At 45.7% G+C, this 23,267-nt stretch overlaps 1 protein-coding gene across 3 annotated transcripts in view; it reads left to right on the top strand.

Annotated features, from left to right (window-relative positions):
* The window catches only part of GK5 (glycerol kinase 5), a 64,340-nt gene that overhangs the window by 25,327 nt on the left and 15,746 nt on the right, over positions 1–23,267 (top strand). For 2 of the 3 annotated variants that reach the window (XM_090052089.1, XM_090052091.1), the window contains exons 11-12: positions 7,948–8,052; positions 12,806–12,900. In XM_090052089.1, coding sequence (XP_089908215.1) covers positions 7,948–8,052; positions 12,806–12,900 — 200 coding nt within the window. The remainder of the gene's footprint in view (positions 1–7,947; positions 8,053–12,805; positions 12,901–23,267) is intronic. The other variant, XM_090052090.1, reaches the window with a different exon arrangement.

Below are 23,267 nucleotides of genomic sequence, written 5' to 3'. Positions count from 1 at the left end.
ACAGCTAGATGACACATAAGGTAGTTTAAGGAAAAAATCAATAAATGTTTCCTTGAGGGAAAAAGAATACAGATGGGGCTCCTCTCTCTCTGCCGCTTTTGTACATAAGGCCAAGATCTTCCCAGCCATTTGGCAGCACATGTTATCAATTACAGTCCCAGGTGACATCTCTGCTTAGGTGATAGAAATAGGATAGCGTGTTGCTCAATATCTCAGGCTTTTTTGAAGTGCACACTCAAATAGAAAGAGAACAGGCTAAAATTGCATCTACTAGAGTTTTTGATGCAGAAGTCTTCACATCAGACAAACCAGTTGACAGTCTACTTTCTGCTGGTCAGTTGCACTCCTGTGAGCCACAGAAAAATCAAACCCAAAAGACTCTTCTAAAATGTGCTCTTTTGTGGCTTCTTCCTTGACACAGGGCAGAGACCAGAGGAAGAGATCCATCAACAGCCAGGAACAATGTAATTCTCTCACTTACCAGGAGGCAAGATCTAAATTAGTGTTGATGATTGATTGCTGCCTTTGGTAAATGTCATATTGCCTCCGTACTGACTATAAGACAAAATGCACATGCACCAAGGAAACGGATGCACCAAGTACATCCAGTAACATGGATAAAATCCTGTTTGACTTTCCTAGGTCATGTACCAACATGTGTGTGTGCAACATGCCACAGCAAGGGTGGCTTAGATGGTTTTATCAGCCTCACAGACAGTAAGGAGTGGATGGTGTATACTCTCCCTTGTCTCTTTCCAGAAGAATTTTTTTTAAATCTTTGGACTACTGCAATGGCACCCAACCTTCTGGCCCCGTGGGCTGGATGAGTGGCACAGGGTTTGTCCATGGGCTGGATCCTATGCAGAATCAGCACATGGGGTTGATCTGTGAGTGTGATCCAGCATTCTGGCCTGATCCCATATGTACCTCGATCTGATCATGTGTCACTGCTGTCTGGTGTGCAGGGCCACGTTATCCAGCTCATAGACCCCCCCCCCCCCCCCATGCCTGGAAATGTGGCAGCAGGGGAGTGACAGTTATTTTTTATACCAGTCCCCTGCTACCAAATTTCTGGATATTTGGGGAGGCCCGTGGTCTAAATGAAAGCTCTGTGGGCCATGTCTGGCCTCTGGGGCAAGAGTTGAGCACCCCTAGACTAGTGGATGCAACCACAATGAGTATATATAGTTTTCATCTCCTTCAAAATTGTACTGCACTAGCAGTACAGCTCTCTCCCTGATGAGGCAGGCACTACATTAGTAGGCAAAGAGGAGCTCTGTTGCCCCTCCCTCTTCCGTGCCTTCAGAACAGTCCAGTCTACAGAGATCTCTCTGAGAATTGCAAGTGTTCCCTTGAACGTTTGATTTGCCAGACCCAGTTCCCACAGATAGGGGGCTCAAGAAACTTGAAGTAGCCCACCTGGCCTTATCGGCCATTGCGGGGGGGTGTTGGCTGGGAAAGGCAGCAGGTGTCTTATTTAAGTACACCTGTGGCAACTAACTACAGACTATTAAGCTCTCATACTCTTGAGTGTGGCTGTTGTTTGGCTTCTTGTTTGTGAGCTCTAACTCCTTGGCTTTAGATCCCTAGCTTGTGTGTGGCTTGATTCTGAGCTCAGACCCACAGGCCTCGATCAGGTCTAACTGCTGGGCAGAAATGTGTATGCACTCATTATATTGAAGAGGGTGCCTGAATAGATTTGTTTGAAATATGCCATGACAATGAATTCCAGATGTTTTGTACAAGAGGATGTGGGAGCCCCAGATCCCCCTTCCATATTTTTCTTACTCTGTGGTGGCTGGACTACTTGTATGTATTTCATGAGGTATCCATGAGCCTCAGAGCTCTTGGATCTTTGGAGATTATTATTCTGATAGCTGCAGGTTGGGTTGTGCAGACAGGTCCAGACTTTGGCCTCCACTATTAACTTACCTGTTTTGCCTGCTATCATGGAGTGTTCTCCAAGTTGTTGGTAGCTTGGGAACACTGTGGCCTTGTCTGGTTTCTGAGAGATCCAGCAAAGTCAGCCCAAGTGTGGTGTCTAGGGCAAGGGCAAGGTCCAGGCCTCTTTTCACTTTGAGACCTCAGCCTTTCTGTATTTCACCTTCCCTGGTACTTCATGGCCCTGACTCAAGGAGCTACTAGCATCCAGTTCTGCTTCCGTGAGAGGGACTTTATTTCTTGTTGAAGAGACTGAGTGCAACCCAAAGTTCCAATTAGCAATTCAGACAGTTTCTTTTACTAATGACATTTATTGAGGCAAAGGCCACCCAGCCAGAGGTGCTCTGTCCAAACCCACCGAGAGCTAAGCAGTTCCTCTGTCCCCAATCCAGTTTGCAGAGCCCGGCCCTGAAGGTACTCCACTGTTGCCATTCCAGTCTCTCCAGCTCTCCAAAGCTTCAAAACTCCTAGCCTATTCTCTGATTCTGGGCTGTCTTGCATGGAGCTGACGACCCATAGTTAATACTGTCCTCTCCATTGTTATGTTCCAATTCCCCCTTGATCTTTCCTCACCCTTCAGGGTGTGCCATCTATGTGCCACTTATGTCATTAAGGCTGTTAAGACTTGGTAGGTGCTGTAGATCCATTTGTACTGTCCTGTCCTGGCACTTAGCAGGGATTCAATTAACTCTTCTTTTCCCATATGCTAGTATTATAGGTAAACTGGGTCACAGCATCATAACAACATAAACAGTTTAACATAGAAATGTTACAATAAACTGCACATCCCTATCCCAGAACAATGGCCAGAGTTTCAATCTAGACATGGTCACAAGAGCTGACAGCTCTGGTGCTTGATGGCTGCTATATATAGAGTTCACCTACTGAACAGAAGTCATTGTGTTTCATAGTAGGAAGTCATTCAAGCAACAAAGCTATTCTCTGATTAATTTGTATTGGAACATTAGTTTGTGATGGCAAGCTTGTATTCATCTTGCTGATGTAGGTTGACCATACATCCTGGTTTAGCCAGGATGGTCCCTGATTTCAGAGGCTGGTCCTGGATGGCTGGTGAGAATTAAAATGAGCATCCTGGAAATGCAGGAAAGAGGGATGCAGTCCAGTGGGTAGGTCAAGTAGCATGGTGCACCAGGCAGGCATGGCTTCTGCCTGCCTGCTCAGTGCACATGCCACCCCAAACCCATTTCTACCTGCAGGGAGGTGGGAACAGTGGGGAGTCCCAGATTTCCCACATTCTCCCATATGGTCGCCCTATGCTGATGCAGTCTGCTAAGTCAGTGTTTCCCAACCAGTGTGCTGCGGCATAAGGGTGTGCCGTCAGAAATGAATGGGTGTGCCATGGAATTTTGCCATGGCAATGAGCTACAATAGGTATGAGCATGGGGAATACCTTAACAAGTGTGCCGCGGAAAATTTTTATTAATGTAAGTGTACCTCAGGCTGGAAGAGGTTGGGAAACACTGTGCTTAGTTCATTTAAGGTGCACCCAGTTCATTGCTCGTGGTGTTTTCAGCCTGTGATGGCCAGGGCCATACAACACGGTGCTGTAGTGGACTGACCCACACTTTTCTGCTAGTAAAATCTCTATGTGGTGCTGACCAGTTTAATAGGACTTCCATCTTATCCTATGGTTACCTACTCCTTCCACTATCTTTCTATGAAAACAATATTCCTGATGTTTATATCTTCAGTCAAAATAATAGGGGAAATACTGGCCTTTTTGATATTTACCCCTCCACTCCACTCATACATTTTTCTACAAGGATATGGTCACTCTGTGGCTTTGTCCTAAATCACTGTTTAAAGTTGCTTCAAACATTCATATTTAACCAATCCATTCACCTTCCGGTCTTTCTAAATCTTGCTCTTTGCCAGCTAAAGGAAAACTATGCTGGATAAATCCAGAATACTGGATACTGTCAGAGAGCTTCCCTAGAAAGACCAGATTGAGGAGAGCCTCATGAATGCTGTTTGGATTTGGACTATAAATGAGAAATCCATCAGCTTCCTTGAAGAGACTTGGACTGATTTTGGTCTTGGACTGTATACATATGTTATAATCTGTCAGAAATGGGGTCCACTTTTCTCAGCCTCATTAGTCTCAAGGCATCCCTCATTAGACTCGAGTCATCTCTCAGAAAATGCCAACTTCTAGCTTTCACTGGGTTTTTTCGATCAGGGAAAAATAATAGAGTACTTCAGAATGTTTTGACACTATCGATTTCTGTTTGAAATCTGAAGGTTTATCTTGTGTATCGTGTAGATCAGTGATGCTCAACCTGTTGGCCCTTTGGGCTGGATGAGTGGTGCAGGGCTGGTCCACAGTTCAGATTGAGCCACACGTGCCAGGATCAGGCTCTGAGTCCTGGCACAGTTCTCTCCCTACCCCATGCAGCAGGATTGGGTCCCAGAGGCACCACCCACTTCTACCTCTGCATGCTGGGCTTGGGCCCCAGGGGTTTGACACTGACCCCTTCCACCCACATGTACTGGAATTGGACCCCAAAGGCCCTTCACTGCTTCCTTCCACTCCCCCTCCCTCGCCCCCTGCACACCGGGACAATCTTCCCTCTAAGGTTTAGCAGTCTGTGAGCGCGCCGCTTTGGTCTGTTCCTGAATTGGTCTTGCCTCCCCCTTTTGGCACGCTGAGCAATTTATTCTCACAACATTATTTGGGAGAAAAGATTCTTGAAATACTAAACTATACATATTATATATTTTATTTTTTTTTAATTAAGAGAAACCAAATGGTCTCCCTCAGAGAACATGCTGTAATATGGTTTCCTCCCTGTATTTCTTACCATGATTTCCTGCCTTAAACTGTTGTATGCTATTAAACAGTAGCTGCGTTGCATCACAGAGGTGGCCGCTTTTCAGTGATGAGCAAAGTGATTTGTGGTTTCATTAATATAACATTCCATTGTAAATGCTGTGAAGTTAGGAAATGAAGATGTGAAGGGCTTTATAACAACATTACGCTCAGTCACAGTGCACAGCCTGTATCTTGTATGCTGTACATTCAATAACAGATATATTGAGGCACAACGGATACTGAAAACAAAATGTAATACAAATACGTTATATGGTGTGGTGGAGTTAATGCTAGGATGAGGTCCTTATCTTTGCTAGGCTCTCATAATGATGGTGTCAGGGCTCGGGGCGAAGCTCGCCTGAAGGGGCTGGGGAGCGGAGCATTTACCAGAGCCAGGGGAGTCCGCACAGTGCCCAGTCCAGCCCCTGTCCCCACCCCTGCCTTGCCTCGGGGAGGAGCTGCTGCCCACCCTGCTGTCTCTCCCTGTGGGCATGTCGGCACAGTGAGGAGTGGAGCGAAGCTGAGTGGTAACTTACTGCCAGTCCCAGTGCCTCTGCCGCGTTCCGGGTTTCTAGGAAGCTGCAGCCCAGGTTCTTTCCGGGCAGGTACACAGCATTACAAAACTACTGTGCAGCAAGATTTTTTTTTTTTTGTGCGCAGCTATGCATGCGCTCACCTTAGAGGGAACCTTGCACCAGGATCAGGTCCTGTGGCCCAACGCTGCCCTCATGAGCCAGGTTTGGGCCCTTGGGCCTGGCACCACCCACACCTGGTCCTGCACATTGTGGTTGTGTGCCTGGTCCAGTGCATAGGGCCAAGGTTCCACATGGGTCTGGAAATCTGGCAGCAAGGAAGGATGCTATGGTCTCTCCACCACTGAATTTCCAGACCTGTGGGGAGCCCCATGGGCTCCATGACACAGTGCTGCAGGCCAGAATTTAAGCACTCCTAGTGTAGGTGTAGGTGTTTGCAAACCTAAAAGTGCTAATATTGCACAGAACTCTTGAAAGGCTCCTGTGGGCTGTTTTCTGTGCACCCCTGTTCTAGATAGAATCTAGGGATTATTTATAAGAAAAAGAACTGAGAGGCAGTTGAGGTTGTTCTTCTATCTTTGGCTTTGATGACTGCTAGACTTACAGGATGCAGGTGCAACTGCAACTGACACTGCTGTTGAGACAGAATCTGATCTTGTGTATTGAATGAATGCTCGTAGCACTACTTAAAGAGCTAGGGTTAATGGTTCTGCACTCCTTCAGGCATCCAATATCTTGCATAACTCCTTCACTGAAGTCAGTTGCAGGGACTTGCCATAGGAAAGGTCTTCGTTTAACCTGCAGAATTGAGTTAACAGCTTCTTAACTGAGTGGGTCCCTTTTTTTCTCTGCCGCAAGCTGTCAAAAAGTAGTCCTTAAATTGGGTATGAAATTGCTGTCTCAGATGATAATTTGTCAGTTCCTTCTGGTTCTTCACCTATTTTTCTCTTCCATACTGAAGTCTAAAATGAGAGATTTAACTCTCCAGTTTCTCCTTCACTAGCATAACTAAGGTAGGGTAACCAGGACAGGAGCTATGGGTGCTGACCTGGTGGGATGGGGAATTACAACTGCTGCCGTAGCCACACAGCTGCACTGGCAGGATGGCAGGAGCCGGGAGTCACTACTGCCTTCATGGAGCAGCTCTTCAAGGGATCTATTTTGAAGTACCTTTTAGAGAACAAGATGATTGGGAACAGTCAGCATTGATTCACCCAGAGCAAGTCATGCCTGACCAACCTGATTGCCTTCTGTATTAAAGTGATGGGTTCTGTGGATCAGAGGAGGGCAGTTGATGCTATATACTTTGACTTCAGCAAGGCTTTTGACACAGGCATGCTTCCACAGTGTTCTCATTAACAAACTAAGGAAATAAAGACTAGATGACAGCACTGTAAAGTGGAGTCATAACATGGTATTCAGCAAGTAGCCATCAGTGGCTCAGTGTATTGGTATTCAACATCTCCTTTAAGGATTTGGACCAGGGGTGGCCAACTTGCAGAATGTGTGCCACAGGTGGCATGGGCAGCCTGTGTGTGGCACATGGCAGACTGGGGAGGGGACAAACAATACAGCAGCAGATAGGGCAGGGAGCAAAAAGCAGAAAAGCAGACTGGGCAGGTAGCACAGGACAAGAAGCAGAAAGCACAGCAGAAGATTGGGTAGGGGCACAGGGCAGGGAAGAGAAAGCAGAGCAGCCAATAGCACTGAGGGAGGCATGGCTTGACAAAAAGGTTGGTCTCCACTGGACACTGGGAGTAAGTGTACACTAAGCAAATTTGCAGATAACACCAAATCAGGTAGAGTTGCTGTTTGGTTTTCCACATTGTAGTGCAAATGTATTTTCACATATTTATTTCATACAAGGCAAACAGCGTAGGCATAGTACTTTGAATAGCTGGCAGGAGCCACTCTGAGAACAAGGATGTCCAAATTATGAGCTTCAACATTTATGTTTTTTATATTCATATTGGAAATGAATTGTCAAAAATACATATTAACACTCTTTCGTTCTCTTCCATGAATGAGACTTGTATTTCTAAACTGGGATTGCTAGGTATTTGGGGGTTTTTGTTTCAGTATCCATATATTCCCCATCTGGAGGCTTGAGCCTATTTATTTACATTATTTACAATAGACCACAAGGTATAGATTAGCCAACAGTGTGCTGTGGTAGCCAAAAAGGTCAACAGGATCCTTTAGGAGCCATTGGGGAAAACTGGACTGTTTTAAAATCATTAAAATAAAATTAGTACTTGGAATAAATGTGTACATTTAACTGTATGTCTCCAGGGATTTTTTTTTTTAAAATTCTAGGAACCTTTATACCTTGTCTACAGCCTTCATGAGCTGTCAGACAAGTCTTCTTTTGATGATGTTTTTAGTGTTATTCATTATTAAATATATTGAGTTTAGTTTACATTGCATTTCTTTATTAAAATAAACTAATATGCATAATCTGGTATACTATCCCACTCTTAATTTTTTATCATATTTTCTTTTAATGTACCACAAAAATTTGAATTTATAGTAGCAACACTTTTAATTTGAACTTTGTGAAGAAAGTAGATAAAAGTATGGGTTTTTTAAATCTCTGAAGGCAGATAATGAGTTTTGTACTCTTTCATGAAAAATTTTAAGGTCTGTATTCATTGATTGGATGGAAGATTGGAAAAGAAGTTGTTTACTTAACAGAAGGCAATGGATCAGACACAGGCTCTACCATAAAATGGGCTCAGGGGCTAGGTAAGTGGCTTTTTAATTTTAAAGTATTATAAAATAAATTGGCTAGTAAGAGACCATTTTACAGGCTTGTGTTCATGCTAGCAGGTTTGGCTTATTATTATTAACAGGTTGGCAGTATAGTTGCTTGTTGGACAGTCCCAATGATAGCAATTCCACATCTTCACTGCTGATACTGATTTTGTAGCTACACTAATTTCACCTACATTTTTCCTGCTGGAAAATGTTGGAGTGTAGACCTATTTGATTCAAGTGGCTAATGAGAAGGATTGATTCCAGATCTTCTTGGAACTCTCCTTTTCGGCCTTTTCTATGCGATCCTGGTTCTGCCATCAGAGTTTTTGCCATGGGGAAGCTGCCACAGCACAAACACATCCACATGGCTCCACTCAGCAGATGTGCTGGCAGGGTGCAGATTGCAACCTTATAAGCATAGCTGCTGAAGGGACAACAGCAGCCAACACAAGGTGAGCATGTTTACCCTCTGCTGGCCTCTGGACAGTGATAAATGTCTCCTTTCTTTCAAAAGTTGTTGTTGCCTTGCCAGTAGAATGAAAAGATTCTGTTGCTAAAACTGTGTTCTATAGATCAGACCTTCTGTATTAGTACATTGCTAGTTTGGTTTTGCCTAATCATCTTTTTATTTGGACCATTGTTGGTCAGCCTTTTTAGGCTCAAGGCACCCCTCCAGAACTTCTCTGAGAGCCACTGTTGTATTACCTCAGTTTATCTGTTTAAATAGATAAATCTAATGTGGTCCTGGAGCAGCACCTTGGAGATAAATCCATAGAACAGTGATTCTCAACCAGCTGTGTTTCCATGCTGCAGTATCGCTGCTGATGTTGTTATGGTCAGGTAAAACTGCCCTATGCACCTCTGTTTCCAGGAGGCAAATGTGGAGCCAGACAGGGAAGCAGTTCACAGCCACAGTCACTTCCTAGTCCAGTTCCTCATGGAAACAGACATGTAGAGCTGTTTCACCTGGCTGTAGTGGCACAAGTGCTGGCATCATGGTACCCCTGAAAGGGTCTTGCAGCATGCCAGTTGAGAATCACTCTGTTGAACTGAATACGCTCAGTGCTTTTAATCTGTCTTCTTATAGTCTCTGATATGTACATCTTTATGACCTGTGTAATTTATAATCTTTCATTTCTTTTCTTGGAACATGTTATCACTTCGTGTCACCTAAACATTTCAACCAGTCTTGTCTTTTTTAAATGCATGATACCCCAAATTGAATAGAATAATGTAAATGAGGCCAAATTAGTGCTTAGTAGAAAAGAGACCAGACTAGAATTTTCAGTTGTAACTGAAGTTAGCTGATTGCCAGTTTGGTTTAGTTAATTATAGGGATTCTACAGGCATTTGTTCTAAGGCAAAAATGTTTATTTATAACATCTCAACTTAGATTTGGCTGACTTTTTAAAATGAGCCAAGTGTTTAGGATGTACCATTATAAGCTTTGGAGAGACCACCAATCGTACAAATTCGTTAAGTATGCAGTAGCAAAGTACTGAGAGTATAGTTAAAAAAAAGAATCGAGTCTATTCATTACAGGGTAACTATTGTAATAGGCTTGTGGCCACATGCACTGTTAGCTTTTCCTAGGGTTCTTCAATAGAATATTGAAAATGTAGGAACATTTGCAAGTGACTAAGGTCATTATAGGAGAGTAGCAGCTTTGTTAGGATTAAGATGGAGAGCTCCTTAACATTTTAAAGAGCCACTTTTCTGAATGTCCTAAAATTTATGTATTTACTTGGATGCTTTGAAATATGATTAACTTCATAAATGGAATTTAAGGTAATGTTAGTCAGCTTAATTTGGAATTAGCTAGTGGCAAAGCAACAGGACAGTAAGGCAGTCAGAGTAGCAAAGAGCAACAGCTGTGCATGGGAGAGAATCACCTGATCAAGAGGCAGCACTCCAGGGAACCGCTCCAGGGAATGTAAAAGCCAGCACCCGGAGAGTGGAAAAGAGGGCCAGTGCCCTAGAGGGGCCAAGCTCTCAGCGGGGAGGAGCTGCCTGAGAAATGCTGGCAGGCATTAAATGCCCTGGAGGCAGGGAGATGAGACACACCTCCCATCCCACAGGATGGCTGCCCAAATGTTAGTTTGTTTATCCTAAGGTGGGGGAGGTTTTCTTTTAAAGTGATAGCCTGCCTTTTTCTTCTTAACATTTAGTTATCTAGAGCAGTGGTCTCCAAACTTTTTTTGACCGTGCTATCAGTAAAAAAAATTTTGAACACGCACCCCCAATATATGTATATTTATATAAATTTAAATAGAAGTTCTAATATTTTCTTCCTGCACCCCAGTGGATCGTCTTGTGCACCCCCTGGGGTGCTTGCACCCCTCTTTGGAGACCACTGATCTAGAGCAGGAAGATTGTGTTAAAACAGTAGCTTGCCTTTATGTTATAGTTTATACTGGTAGACCCAGAACGGCTACAAGGGATAAGGAAGAAGATGCTGGAGGAGCACAAACCACAGGGGTGCCTGAAGGACTTGAGCTACAGTAGTGCCCAGAGGATAAGTGCAGTTTTGAGCCCTGCCAAGGGTCAGAGCTCAAAATGTAAAGAGGCGGAAGCCAGAATGGTGAAAGTCTAATCCTGGAAAGGCAGTTGAGGTAGCCTGAAACCGGGAAGGCCAGGGCCATTGCCCAAGAGGGATGAAACCAGGGCCCAGGGTCTGGAGCCCAAGAGGGGTGAGACAGGCTGGTGTCCATAAGCAGCGGATTTAGGCCCAAATAGGGAGAGGGGGCAGAGGGTGGGAAAGCTGAGACCCCAACAAAAGCGTGGAGGCCTGAGGAGGCCTGACATGGTACTGGGGCCAAGGTGCCCCAATGAAGTGAATAGCCAGTAATATCTGTGAGGCATGAGTGTGGCTACAGGGGTGGACGGAGGCCATGAATAGCGCTTAAGGCAACCTGTGTCTTGGAGCATGGCTCAGGCTAGGATAGCCCACTGAGCACTTAAGGGCTGGACTGGAAGCAGCAGGGTCTGGGAGGGACCCGCCAGCTGAAACAGGTTGAGAGAAGAGGAAGGGTACCCTAGGAACCAGAGCAGGGTGGGAGCCACCTGGCCACCCGGGGACATCACAGCTGTCCCTGCGGCTCGGTCCCATCACAGGTAGTATATTCCACTGCCTTTGAGTATGTGTGGGTTGGGAGAAAAGAAAAAGGGAGGAGAACAGCTAGTGCAGGGTACTACTGGACTGGGTTTTTTTATGAACTTATGAGTCAGATGTATTACTTAGCACTTTTGGTTGCTCTGAGGAGAAATGGAGGTGGATTAGGAGACAGTGGAGATATTACATAGTTAACAAAAACTTCTTCCAGCATATAAAGAAAGAACAGGGAAAGAAAAGAGGCTGCTATTCAGCACAGATCATATTCAACTGAGAGCAACCTACAAGTACCATCAATGTCCCAAGTCCACTTGGTGAAAAAGCATGAGAATTTGTTTTCAGCTGTCACACCTCAATTCTGACACTTTCTCCCTGTTGAGGCCCACCAGAGTCCAGGCCTGAACATAGTTTGGACTAGATTTTCCTATTTGGACAGGCATTTTAGCAGACAATTTCTGTTGAGGGTTTTCTATTGATGCTCTAGTTACCTTTTAAGTTATGTTCTCTTGTTCATTCTTCTGTTATGCAAGTTATTCTATTCTATTATTGCAAGCTGCCCATGGCCTTTGTTGGGAAGGATGGCCTATAAATTGAATCAATAAATAAATAATAAGGGCCAGGAGACTGTGGGTCAGGAGTGAGGGACCCCAATAGGGTGGGGGTCTGTGGCTTAGAAGTGAGGGACAGTGGCATGGGGAGGGGCAGAACACCACCATATCAGGGCTGCTCAGTGCAGGGGGGGGCAGCTGTAGCTCTGTGTGTGTGTGTGTGTGTGTGTATCTATATATATATAGATAGTGGCATTTCATTTTACTTGCAGAAAACAATGGATTTGTTGGGGGGTTATAGAGAATTTTAGATTCCCCCTCCCCCCTGAGAATTTTGGATTTTTTTATCGGAGAAAACCAGGATCTCTGGTAATCTTCAACACCAAAGAGGGCTTTTGCATTCAGTTGCTAATCCTAGCACCACATTGTCAGGTCTTAGTATGGCTATACTTTGTGCAAAACCCAAGAACAAAATTAAGGGAAAAGAAGAGGGTGTTTGGGGATCTAAACCATCTTATTGTGTGTTTAGGTCTCTGCTGTAACTTGGAGTGCTCTTAAGGACTCGGGGGCCATTAACCTGCGAATTACAAGAACACAAAGCATTCAGCCATTCCACTTCAACCTATGACATATCCTCAAGTCTATCTAGGAGTATACCTTGAGTCTAAAAAGGTTGAAAACTACTGGTATAGAGAATAGGATGCCAATATTCAGACTTGTACTACTTGCACTTGGCCCAACAATATAGGCTTGTGGCAAATATCTCAACATCAACTTCACTCGTTTATTCATACAGTCACTCTCATAAGTCCTATAAATATCTCCTTGACTAGAAAGATAATGGTCATGATACAGGGTCTTGAAAGTAAAAGGTTATAGAATTGTTGGGGATATGATTGAGGGCTTGGTTCTTGAGCTGGGTAGTTTTTCATGTGATTAATGGAACAAACATAAAGGAGAGTTGTTTTTTTAGTGTCTGTAATATTTACTAGCTGGAATATTTAAACAATCTTTGGTGAGAATTAAAGATTTTTCTGACTTGGAATAATTTAGACATATAACTTTTTGTACACTGTTACAGATCTTTTTACGAGTGTAGAAGATACATCAAAAATGGCAAGAAGTGTGGTTGATTCTGAAGGAGTATGTTTTGTTCCATCTTTTAGAGGTCTGCAGGTAAAAGTCATGTCCTTAATAATTTGATGGAAGTGATTTATGGTGTCCTAGTTAAATGCAATATCTATCAATTTGCCCATTACCATGGTGTTCTGTTCTGTTTACGTTTTTGCTTCATGTCCATCCCTGTCATATTTGAGGGCCAGTACAGTATCTCAGCCCTTAAAAACATTAATGAAATTATTTTAAAAAAGGATCTGTGATGTAGGGAAATTTTACCCTAGGGGCACTGAGAGACAGGAAATTGTGACTTGCTAAAGCTAATACAAGGAGTTTACAAAGCAGGTAACTGAACCTGCGTCTCTTGCAACTCAGTCTTGTGCCTTAACTTAAAGCATTTGTTTTATACAATTTATTTTCAAACCTTAGATCATGATTTTGAGAGTACAAAAAATGTATTTAGGAGTTTTCCTAAATTAGTATATGTTTCTCAACTCAGCCCTTAAGCACAGCATTAATACTGCATAACTGATTGCCATGTTAATTTAATATGTGTTTACTAGGCTTTTAAAATTTATTAATTTAATTTTTCCTATACTGTAGTTTTCAGTGGACACAAATCAGTTTTGTTAAAAATTTCGTTGAAGATTGCACAATTTTTTTCGCTTGTTTCTGTTGTAGAATATTGAACACATTACTAGCTCCTTGCATTCCTTTGTTTTCCAAACAAGCTCATTGTATGTTTCTTATTCTTCCATCCATCTCTTTCACAACATTCCTTCCCCCTACCTCCTCCATAGTTTCATGGTTTCTAGGGTCAGAAGGGACCTGAGCAGATCATCGAGTCTGACCCCCTGCCATGGCAGGAAAGAGGTGTTCATCTAGCCTCCTCTTAAAGACCCCCAGGGTAGGAGCCAGCACCACTTCTCTTGGAAGTTGGTTCCAGATCTTAGCCACCCTGACCGTGAAGTAGCGCCTCCTGATATCTAGCCTGCATCTACCCTCTGCCAGCTTATGACCGTTATTCCTGATCACTCCTGGTAGTGCTTGGGGGAACAGGGACTTCCCCAGTGCCTGCTGGTCCCCTCTGACTAGTTTGTAACAGGCCACTAGATCCCCCCTCGGCCTTCTCTTGTGGAGGCTGAACAGGTTCAGGTCCCTGAGCCTCTCCTCATAGGGTCTGCCCTGCTATCCCCTAATCATGCGAGTGGCCCTCCTCTGGACCCTCTCCATGTTGTCCACGTCCCTCTTGAAGTGCAGCGCCCAGAACTGGACACAGTACTCCAGCTGCGGCCTGACCAGTGCCACATAGAGGGGGAGGATCACCTCCTTGGATCTGCTCGAGATGCATCTGTGGATGCATGACAAGGTACGGTTGGCCTTCCTGACTGCATCCCCACACTGCCGGCCCATGTTCATCTTGGCATCAGTGATGACTCCAAGATCATTTTCTGCCTCTGCGCTGATGAGAAGGGAGTTCCCCAGCCTGTAGGTATGGTGCTGGTTCTTCTGCCCCAGGTGCAGCACCTTGCACTTGTCAGTGTTGAATCCCATCCTATTCTCATCCGCCCACCCCTGTAACCTGTCCGATTGTAGTGTATTGCTCCCTTCTAGCATGCCCACATCCCCCCACATCTTAGTGTCATCAGTGAATTTGACAGGGGGCTTTTTACCTCCTTGTCCAAGCCACTGATGAAGATGTTGAACAGTGTGGGCCCGAGGACCGAGCCCTGGGGGACCCCACTGCCCTCATCCCTCCAGGCTGAAAATGACCTCTCCACCACCACTCTCTGGGTGCGGCCCTCCAGCCAGTTGGCGACCCATTTGACTGTGTACGTGTTGACACCACAGTCCCCTAGTTTCTTAATGAGAACTGGGCGAGAGACAGTGTCGAAAGCCTTCCGAATGTCCAGGAAGACTATGTCCACTGCTACCCCTGCATCTAAGGATTTGGTGACCTGGTTGTAGAAGGCCACCAGGTTGGTCTGACAGGACCTGCCTCTAATGAACCCATGTTGGTTGCCCCTAAACATAATCTCCCCTGCTGGCCCCTCGTGGACATGTGCCAGAATAATTCTCTCAAAAAGCTTGCCCAGGACTGAGGTAAGACTAACTGGCCTATAGTTTCCTGGGTCCTCCTTCCTCCCCTTTTTGAAGATGGGAACCACATTGGCCCTCTTTCAGTCCTCTGGCACCACGCCAGATCACCACGAGTGCTCGTACAGCCGTGCCAGGGATGCCGCAATGACCTCAGCAAATTCCCTCAGTACTCTAGGTTGGAGATCACCTGGGCTAGCTGATTTGAATACATCCAGTCCCTCTAGAAGTTCCCTAACTAGTTCCTCACTAACCCTTGGCCTAGGTGCGCCTCCCCTGGGGTCTGAGGGAGGCCCAGAGGGGGCGGTGACTGTTCCAGTCCCTGCTCAGGAAAATGGAGGCAAAAAAGTCGTTAAATAGGTTAGCTTTGTCATCTGGTGTGACAAACACATTTCCTAGCATGTCCTACAGGGGCCCCACATTACCCGGTACCTTCTTTTTGCCCCCTGTGTATTTAAAAAAGGACTTCTTATTGTCTTTAATCCGGGAAGCTAGTCCCAATCCCATCTCCGCCTTGGCCTTCCTGACTGCCCCCCTGCATCCCCGAGCAACCACAGTATAGTCCTCCCTGGTGATGGCCCCTCCCTTCCATTGGGTGTATGCCTCCCTTTTAGCTAGGAGACATTCCCGGATGCTTTTGGTGAGCCATGGGGGCTTTTGCGCCCTCCTGCCCCCTTTGATCCATGTTGGGATTACCTCCCTTTGGGCTTGGAGGATCGTCTCCTTAAGGAGCGACCACTCTTCTTGGACACCTGGCTCCCCTCCCCTCTGGGACCTCAGTGCTTCCCCGACTAGTCTCCTTAGCTCATTGAAGTCTGCCCTCCTGAAATCTAGGGCTGCTGCCTTGCTGCAGGCCTTTGCCACCTTGCGCTGGATGTTGAATTCCAGCAGGCATGATAGCTGTCACCCACGTGGTCGAGCACCTGCAGCCCCTTCACCAAGTCGTCACCCATGGCCAGCACCAGGTCCAACAAGGCGTCTCCCCTGGTGAGGCTGTGCACCTTCTGGGTTAGATGGAGGTCCTACATCCTGGCTAGGAACCTACGTGAGTGGTCAGACCTGGCTGACTGCTTTTACCAGCAGATGTCTGGAAAGTTCAGGTCACCCATGATGACCACATCCTTTGACCTAACTACCTCCGTGAGCTGACTTAAGAATTCCTGGTTTAGCTCTTCCCCTTGGTTGGGTGGTCTGCAGTAGACCCCCATCGTTAAATCTCTTTCCCCTTGACTGCCCTGTATTCTAACCCAGAGCACTTCAGAGTCCCCCTCCTCTGATTCTTTGCTAATTGACCAGGATGTGTATTCCTCCTTAATGTAGAGCGCCATGCCCCCACCTTTCCTCCCTGTCCTGTCCCTCCTGTACAGCCTGTAGCCCTTGATATTCACCACCCAGTCATGTGTTGGGTCTCACCATGTTTCAGTGATCCCTACTATGTCCGGGTAAGTTTCTTTTGCTTGTTTCCCATACTACGAGCATTTGTGCAGAGGCATTTGAGGCCTCCTGAGGATGTGTGCACTGGCCCCCTACTTTCAGCATTACTCTGGCCCCTGTTGCTTACCTGCATATATGTTCCATTCATCAGTCTAGGCTGGGCTGTACTTGCGGGTGCCGCTTGGTTTAGTGGTCCAAGGCTTCCTCCTCCCTTGTCTTCCCTTTCCTCCGACAAGCCTAGTTTAAAGCCTGCCAGAGGAGATCTGCAAACCTAGAAGAAAACACACTCTTACCTTTAGGAGAAAGGTGGAGCCCATCCCATCTGAGCATGTCTCTTGTCATGATGTGTGGTTCGTTGTCAAGGAAACCAAAGCCCACCTCGAGACACCATTCCCAAAGCTGCCAGTTGGTCTCTGCGATGCACGTCGCATGCCGTCTTCCATGTCCGCTCACTGGTAGGACAGAAAAGAAAACCACCTGTGCACCTACCTCCTTCAGCCCATCCCCCAGAGCATGATAGTCCGCCATCAGGTGATCAGGGCTTCTCCTGGCCGCATCATGAATACCCACTTATATTAGGACCATGGGGTAGTAATCGGTGGGCTGGATCATGGCCTGGATCATCCCCTTCACGTCCTAAATCTTTGCTCTGGATAGGCAGTAGACCTCGTGTGTTGAGGGGTCCTGGCGACAGACGGGGCCCTCTGTACCTCTCAGGATGGAGTCACCTATGACAATCACTCAACACTTTTTCCTCCGGGACTGGTTAGCTCCTTCAGCCTGCTCGGATCAGTTGCCTCCTCTCCGGTTGCCTCCTCTCCTTCCTTCTCCTCCAGAGTTGCCAGGGCCTCGTACCTGTTCTCCAGCCGGACTGGAGGAACTGGTACTGCTGTGTTACGAGCAGCCCTGGTTCTGGAGGTGACCGTCTGCCACTCTGCAGTGGAGGGCACTTCCCAAGGTGCTTCTTCCTTGAGTGTGTGGCCCTGCAGGGAAAGGAAATAGCTGTCAGTTTCATCCTCTGCCTCTCTGATTCCCCTCAGCCTGCTAACCTCCTCCTGGAGCTCCCTTACCTGCGCCTCCAGGGCCCTAAGGCAGGCGCCCGCAGGACAGGTGTGGGGATCCCCAATCCCTGCCCCCCGGGCCTTGCTGGGCAACTCCTTCAGGCCAGGGGGTGAGGGGACGCCAGCCCCCCATGGGGTCTGTCTGGGTGGAGGCCTCAGACGAGCCCCAGGTAGGCTGCGCCCCCCGGGCAGGGGCCCTGGCAGCACTTCGTGTCAGCACCATTGTAGGAGTTGCTGCTTGTTTATGGCTTAGTACAGTGCTTCGCCCTCCCCTAGCAGGAGTCTCCCTCCTGGCACTTCCTGCCCACCCGCTGGCACGAATGCTGACGCAAATGCCGGTGCGCTCTTACAGAGCACGCCTGTTTGTGCGCTCTGTTTGTGCCGGCACAGCTCGGGAGCGCGGCTCCCTGCCAGCTAAAAGGGATCCAGGGGGCTTCTTCTCCGGACCTGGCTCATCTGCGTCCGGTCCTTCTGCCCACTTACCTTAGGGGGATCAGCTGCTGCTGCCGCCCCTGCTGCTGGCTTCGCTGCTGCTGCATCCACTTCCGCTTCGGGTCAGGTAAGGGGGCACACGTGCGTGAGGGACACACGTGTGCCTGGATCCCTCCTCTCCTCCCTGCTCCTGGCTCCCGAGGAGCCTCACACATAGGTTCTGTGTGTTCTCTATGTCCCCCTTCCCTCATTCCATTTATGTTCATTCATATGCCAGGGGTTGTGTGTGCCCCATACTAGGAATCTTAACCTTTCCCCCCATGGGAAATGCTCTGTATGCATACTATGCCCTCCTACTTCCCTTTTCACCTGCCATTTTTTACCTTTTTTTTTTCTTCTGGGGGCTCTTCTAAAGTAAGAAAAGGTACTGCTTATATAGCTCTTACTAGTATAGCTGTGTTGAAAAGCCTTAAGTGGGGACAGCGGGTGTGCTGACAAGAGGTTTTCTACTGAGACAGCTGCACCATCTCCCTAAAAGACAAACTAAGCAGACAAGAGCACTTCTCGTGAAACACCTGCTTTTACATTGTTTCTACATAGCTTATTTAGGAGGTATTATTTTTTTCACAATCTTAGACAATATACCTGTGTGGGTAAAATGTAGTAGAGTAGACCTGGTCTGGGAAATAAGAAATTCAAGGTATGAAAATTTTAAATTTTGAGGATGAGCTGAACCAAAGGAGTGGAATTTTTTGGCTAGAAGGTGTTACTGGTTACCGTCAAGTCGTTCTGTGATCTGTAGAGGGTTACAGAGGTGCTCGAAGCTGTTGCAGCTGGCTACATGTAGGGCACTTCGTCTTACATTTCCCTCTTTACATTTTATGGGTTTTTTGTATCCAAGTCAAGAGGATTTTGTCCACTAACGCCCATAAAACATTACTTGAAATTTTGGAATTATTTGGTTGTATTTTAGCTTCTTGAAGACAGATAAAGAAAATCACATCGAGTTGAGTCCAGGACTTTTCTTTGCTTAGTAAAAAAAAATTACTTTTTAAATTTCCTAGAGTCTAGTATAAGATCTGTTTACTTTGAATATATTTGTTTTAAGTTACATGATATACTTTTGTTATCTTGTGCAGATTTTGCAATTTTTCTCCTTTCTACTACTTGATCCAAAAGTACAGTACTTTATTTTGCCAGGTATATAACCAGTCATGCAAACTCACTGGTGGCCTTCTTGCAGACTGCATTTTTAAATAAAAAGATCAGACTTTCTTTTTTTATACAATATGCAAGCAAGAAATGGCAAAAAGCAAATAGGAGGTTGTTTATTCCTACCACAGTCTGTAAAATCCTGCTCAGTAAATCTATTTTGGTTGGCAGAATACTTATTAATGTATGATGCCTTCACTTGGTGTGTGATTTGATGAAAGGGTGTGGATTTATGGAAAACTTTTTATATTTGCAGACAGGAATTCCAAGAAGGACAAACACTGGCTTGAATCTTCTAGGAATCTTTGACCAGCAATCGTCAAGTATTTGCTGTCCTATGGCATGCCATTTCCCTTATTGACTTATGAAGACCAGTAGTGACTACTGCTAGGGAAGATTGTAAATATCTTCCCTAGGGGGACTGTGTGATGCCAATTGCTTGTAAGCTTCTGGGCAAGTTTTGATCAGGTAGTCAACCCCTGGTGCTGGCAACTATTTGATTGCTTTTATTTTTCATTGTTTGTTAAAGCTATAGAAAAAGTTTGGAATTAGATAATTTGCAGAAGACCTAGCATGCCTTAAATTTCATAGACCCTTAACAAGATCTAGGTACAATGTTGAATATAGGATGGAAACAGCACTGTCAGCTTCGATAGCTTTCCTATTGGCAATGAGTGAACAAATTAACTTGGATTGGAGAACAGGAGGAAGACAGGCAGGAGAAAAGACCAAAAGAGAGAGACAAAAGTAGGTATAGGGGAGTTTTTTCGTATGAGATTGGCTGGCAAAAAAGGGTATAAGATTGCCATGAGGCCTGGTATCAAAGAAACAAGGGCTGGGTATCAAAGAGAGTGGGAGTGAAAGAGAAAGAGCCAAGGATAAAGAAGAGACAGAACTGGAACAGGGACAAGTTGGAAGGGATGAGTAGAAGGGGGCAGGTAGGGGCCCATTTGAGCATGGTTGGTGACCTTTAGATTATGTCCCTTTCTAGAGCTGGATTAGAATTCAGTATTCTTCAATCTCACCATACATTTGCTGTCAGCAGATGTTCAGCCCTCACTAGCAAAATGCGTCTTTCATCTCATCTAGTGCTGATCCATGTAAAGATTAACAGCTTACTATTGCCTCATTATTGTCATCAAAACAAATTTTAATGGCCATGGCCTCCTTATGGATTAAGTCATAGAATCATAGAAAATTAGAGGTGGAAGGCACTTCAGGAGGTCATCTAGTCCAACCCCCCTGCTCAAACCAGGACCAGCCCCACCTAGATCATCCCAGCCAAAGCTTTGTCTAGCTGGGTTTTGAAAACCTCCAAGGATGGAGCTTCCACCACCTCTTTGGGTAACATGTTCCACTGGTTTACCACCCTCCTAGTGAGAAAATTCTTCCTAATATCTAACCTAAACTTCCCTTGCAGCAACTTGAGACTGTTGCTCCTTTTCTGTCATCTGCCACCACTGAGAATAGCCTAGCTCCATCCTCTTTCAAACCCCTCTTCAGGTAGTTGAAGACTGCTATTAAGTCTTCTCTGAGTTTCCTCTTCTCTAAACTAAATAAGCCCAGTTCCCTCAGTCTTTCCTCATAAGTCATGTGCCCCAGCCCCCTCACCACTTGTGTTGTCCTCCGCTGAACACTTACTAATTTTTTCATATCCTTTTTGTAGTGGGGGCCCAAAAATGAGCACAGGACTCCAGATGTGGCCTCACCAGTGCTGAATAGAGGGGAATAATTACTTCCCTGGACCCACTGGCAACTCACCTACCAAAGCAGCCCAGTATGCCGTTAGCCTTCCTGGCAACTAGAGCACACTGCTGGCTCATATTCAGCTTATTGTCCAAGTAACCCCCAGGTCCTTTTCTGCAGAGCTGCTGCCCAGCCTCAGTCCCCAGCCTGTACTGGTGCCTGGGATTGATCCAGCCTAAGTGCACGGCTTTGCAGTTGTGCCTGTTGAAACTTATGAGATTCCTTTTGGCCCAGTTCTCCAATTTGTCTAGGTCGCACTGAATCCTAGTCCTACCCTCCAGTGTATCTACTACTCCCCCCACGTTGGTGTCATCTGCAGACTTGCTGAGGGTGCACTTTATGCCATCTTCCAGGTTACTGATGAAGACATTGAACAAAACTGGCCCCAGAATCAATCCCTGGGGCACTCCACTTGATACCGGCTGCCAACTAGACATCGAGCCTTTGATTACTGCCTGTTGAGCCCAGTGCTCCAGCCAATTTTCCATCCTCCTTACAGTCTGTTTATCTAGTCCATACTTCCTTAGCTTGCCTGCAAGAAGGCTGTGAAACACTGTATCAAAAGCCTTGCTAAAATCAGGGTATACTACATTCACCAGTGTCCCCACATCCATAGAGCCAATCATTTCATCATAGAAAGCCATCAGCTTGATCAGGCATGACTTGCCTTTGGTGAATCGATGCTGACTGTTCCTAATCCCCTTCTTCTCTTCCAAGTGCTTAGAAATCGATTCCTTGAGGATCTGCTTCATGATTTTTCTAGGGACTGAGGTGAGGCTGACTGAGCTGTAGTTCCCTGGATCCTCCCTTTTCCTTTTCTTAATGCCATGTGGGTCAGTTTCTTGCCATGTCTTTTAAGATTGTCTGGCTTCATGTTCATTCTGTATTCATTATTGACAGTCTTGTTACGTTAAAACAGCTTTCAGCAGCTGCTAGCTGGTTAGATTGGATTCTGTGAAAAATGCACTTTGTAGTTGTTGATTTTCCATTCTAATAATATGTTTGCACAAAGAAAGTTGCTGGAATTGAACTAGTCCTGATAAGAGTGGTTGCTGGAGGGCTTACAAATATTATCATTGCTGATTACTTTTCCATCTAATATGGAGCAGCTCACGAAGATGATAAGAATCAAAAACGTCAAGCCTGCTGCTCCTCCTCATCTCCAATAGTTCACTGTCATGCAGTCAAGTGAATATAATCATTTTTAGAGCCACAATTAAATAGGAAGTTTGATATCGCAGTATATCCACAGAGGCCAGTGGTTGCTAGTAGTGAACTCTCCCCATCTTTCACACTTCCTCCAGCACTCTATTATGCTTTCTACTTTTTTGACGGTTTTCACTTGTTTGATATAGTCTCTGAATAAAGTAATGCTGAGGTGGTAAGCTGGAGCTGGTGGGGGGCTTGATATAATTATGGGCAGGGACTTAGTTTTGTCCATATTGTTATTCAGACAAGTTTCTTGCTTGTATCAAGTGTATTATCATTTGGAGTGATTTTTCCAAATGAACTATCAAGGTAATATTATCAGCTTACTCAAGGTCTCAAAGCAGAACAGTATTCAGCTAAAGGCCATCATCATTAGCTGCTTTTTCCAGCTTATCCATTAGCCAGCCAGTTGTGATATTAAACAGCATTGGTAACAGGAAACAGACTTGTCAACCTCCTGTGAAAGTATAAAACTGGGCTCTATACCAGACTGAGCACAGTTTTTCACTCTATTATGGCACTCTTCTGTTGATCGAGCTCTCTTGACTGGGATGCGAACTTCCTTATCAGATTACATTACCTTGCTCTCTACCCTTAACTGAAGGCTTGACAGAAATCTATTAGAAGTGCTGTGCACAACTTATTAAATTCAGTCATCATCTCAAAAAGTTGTCTTAAGGTAAAGATCTGGTTGGTAGCGGGTCTACCCCATTTGAAGCTGCACTAAAGATCCTGCCCTTTGTCATGAAGTTCACTGCTGACTGACATTAACACACATACAAAGGCTTTCTCTGGGGCTCACAACTTTATATTGCTCTAGTCGCTATATTTGGCCTTATCATTCCTTTTGTATTGAGGCAGAATAAAGGTCTTTTTCAGTCATAGGCATTGATATTTTCAGTCATAGGGTTTGATCTGATTTGAGCAGGGTGTTTGACTAGATCAGTGGTTCTCAACTTTTTTCCTACCAGGACTCATTTGGAAAGATCCATGGCCTGTCCTAACCCACATTCCCCTGTCCCCACAAGCAGTGCTGCTGTCCCTCACTCCCAACTCACAGCCCCTTGCACAGGCTGGAGGGAGGAGGAGGGGAGGCCTTTGGCACCCCCTCCACCCTTAACTAGGCTGGGGCTGTCACACCAGGCAGCTTGGTCATGGCCCCTCTCAGCCCCCAAGCAGCATCTCCCAGCCATCTTGTCCCACCCCCATGAGCTCAGGCACCGGCCCTGGTGCTGT

Source organism: Crocodylus siamensis, chromosome 6, assembly GCF_052110815.1.
Source record: "Crocodylus siamensis isolate JL-2025a chromosome 6, ASM5211081v1, whole genome shotgun sequence".
NCBI lineage: Eukaryota > Metazoa > Chordata > Crocodylia > Crocodylidae > Crocodylus > Crocodylus siamensis.
This window is presented reverse-complemented; position numbering and strand designations above follow the sequence as displayed.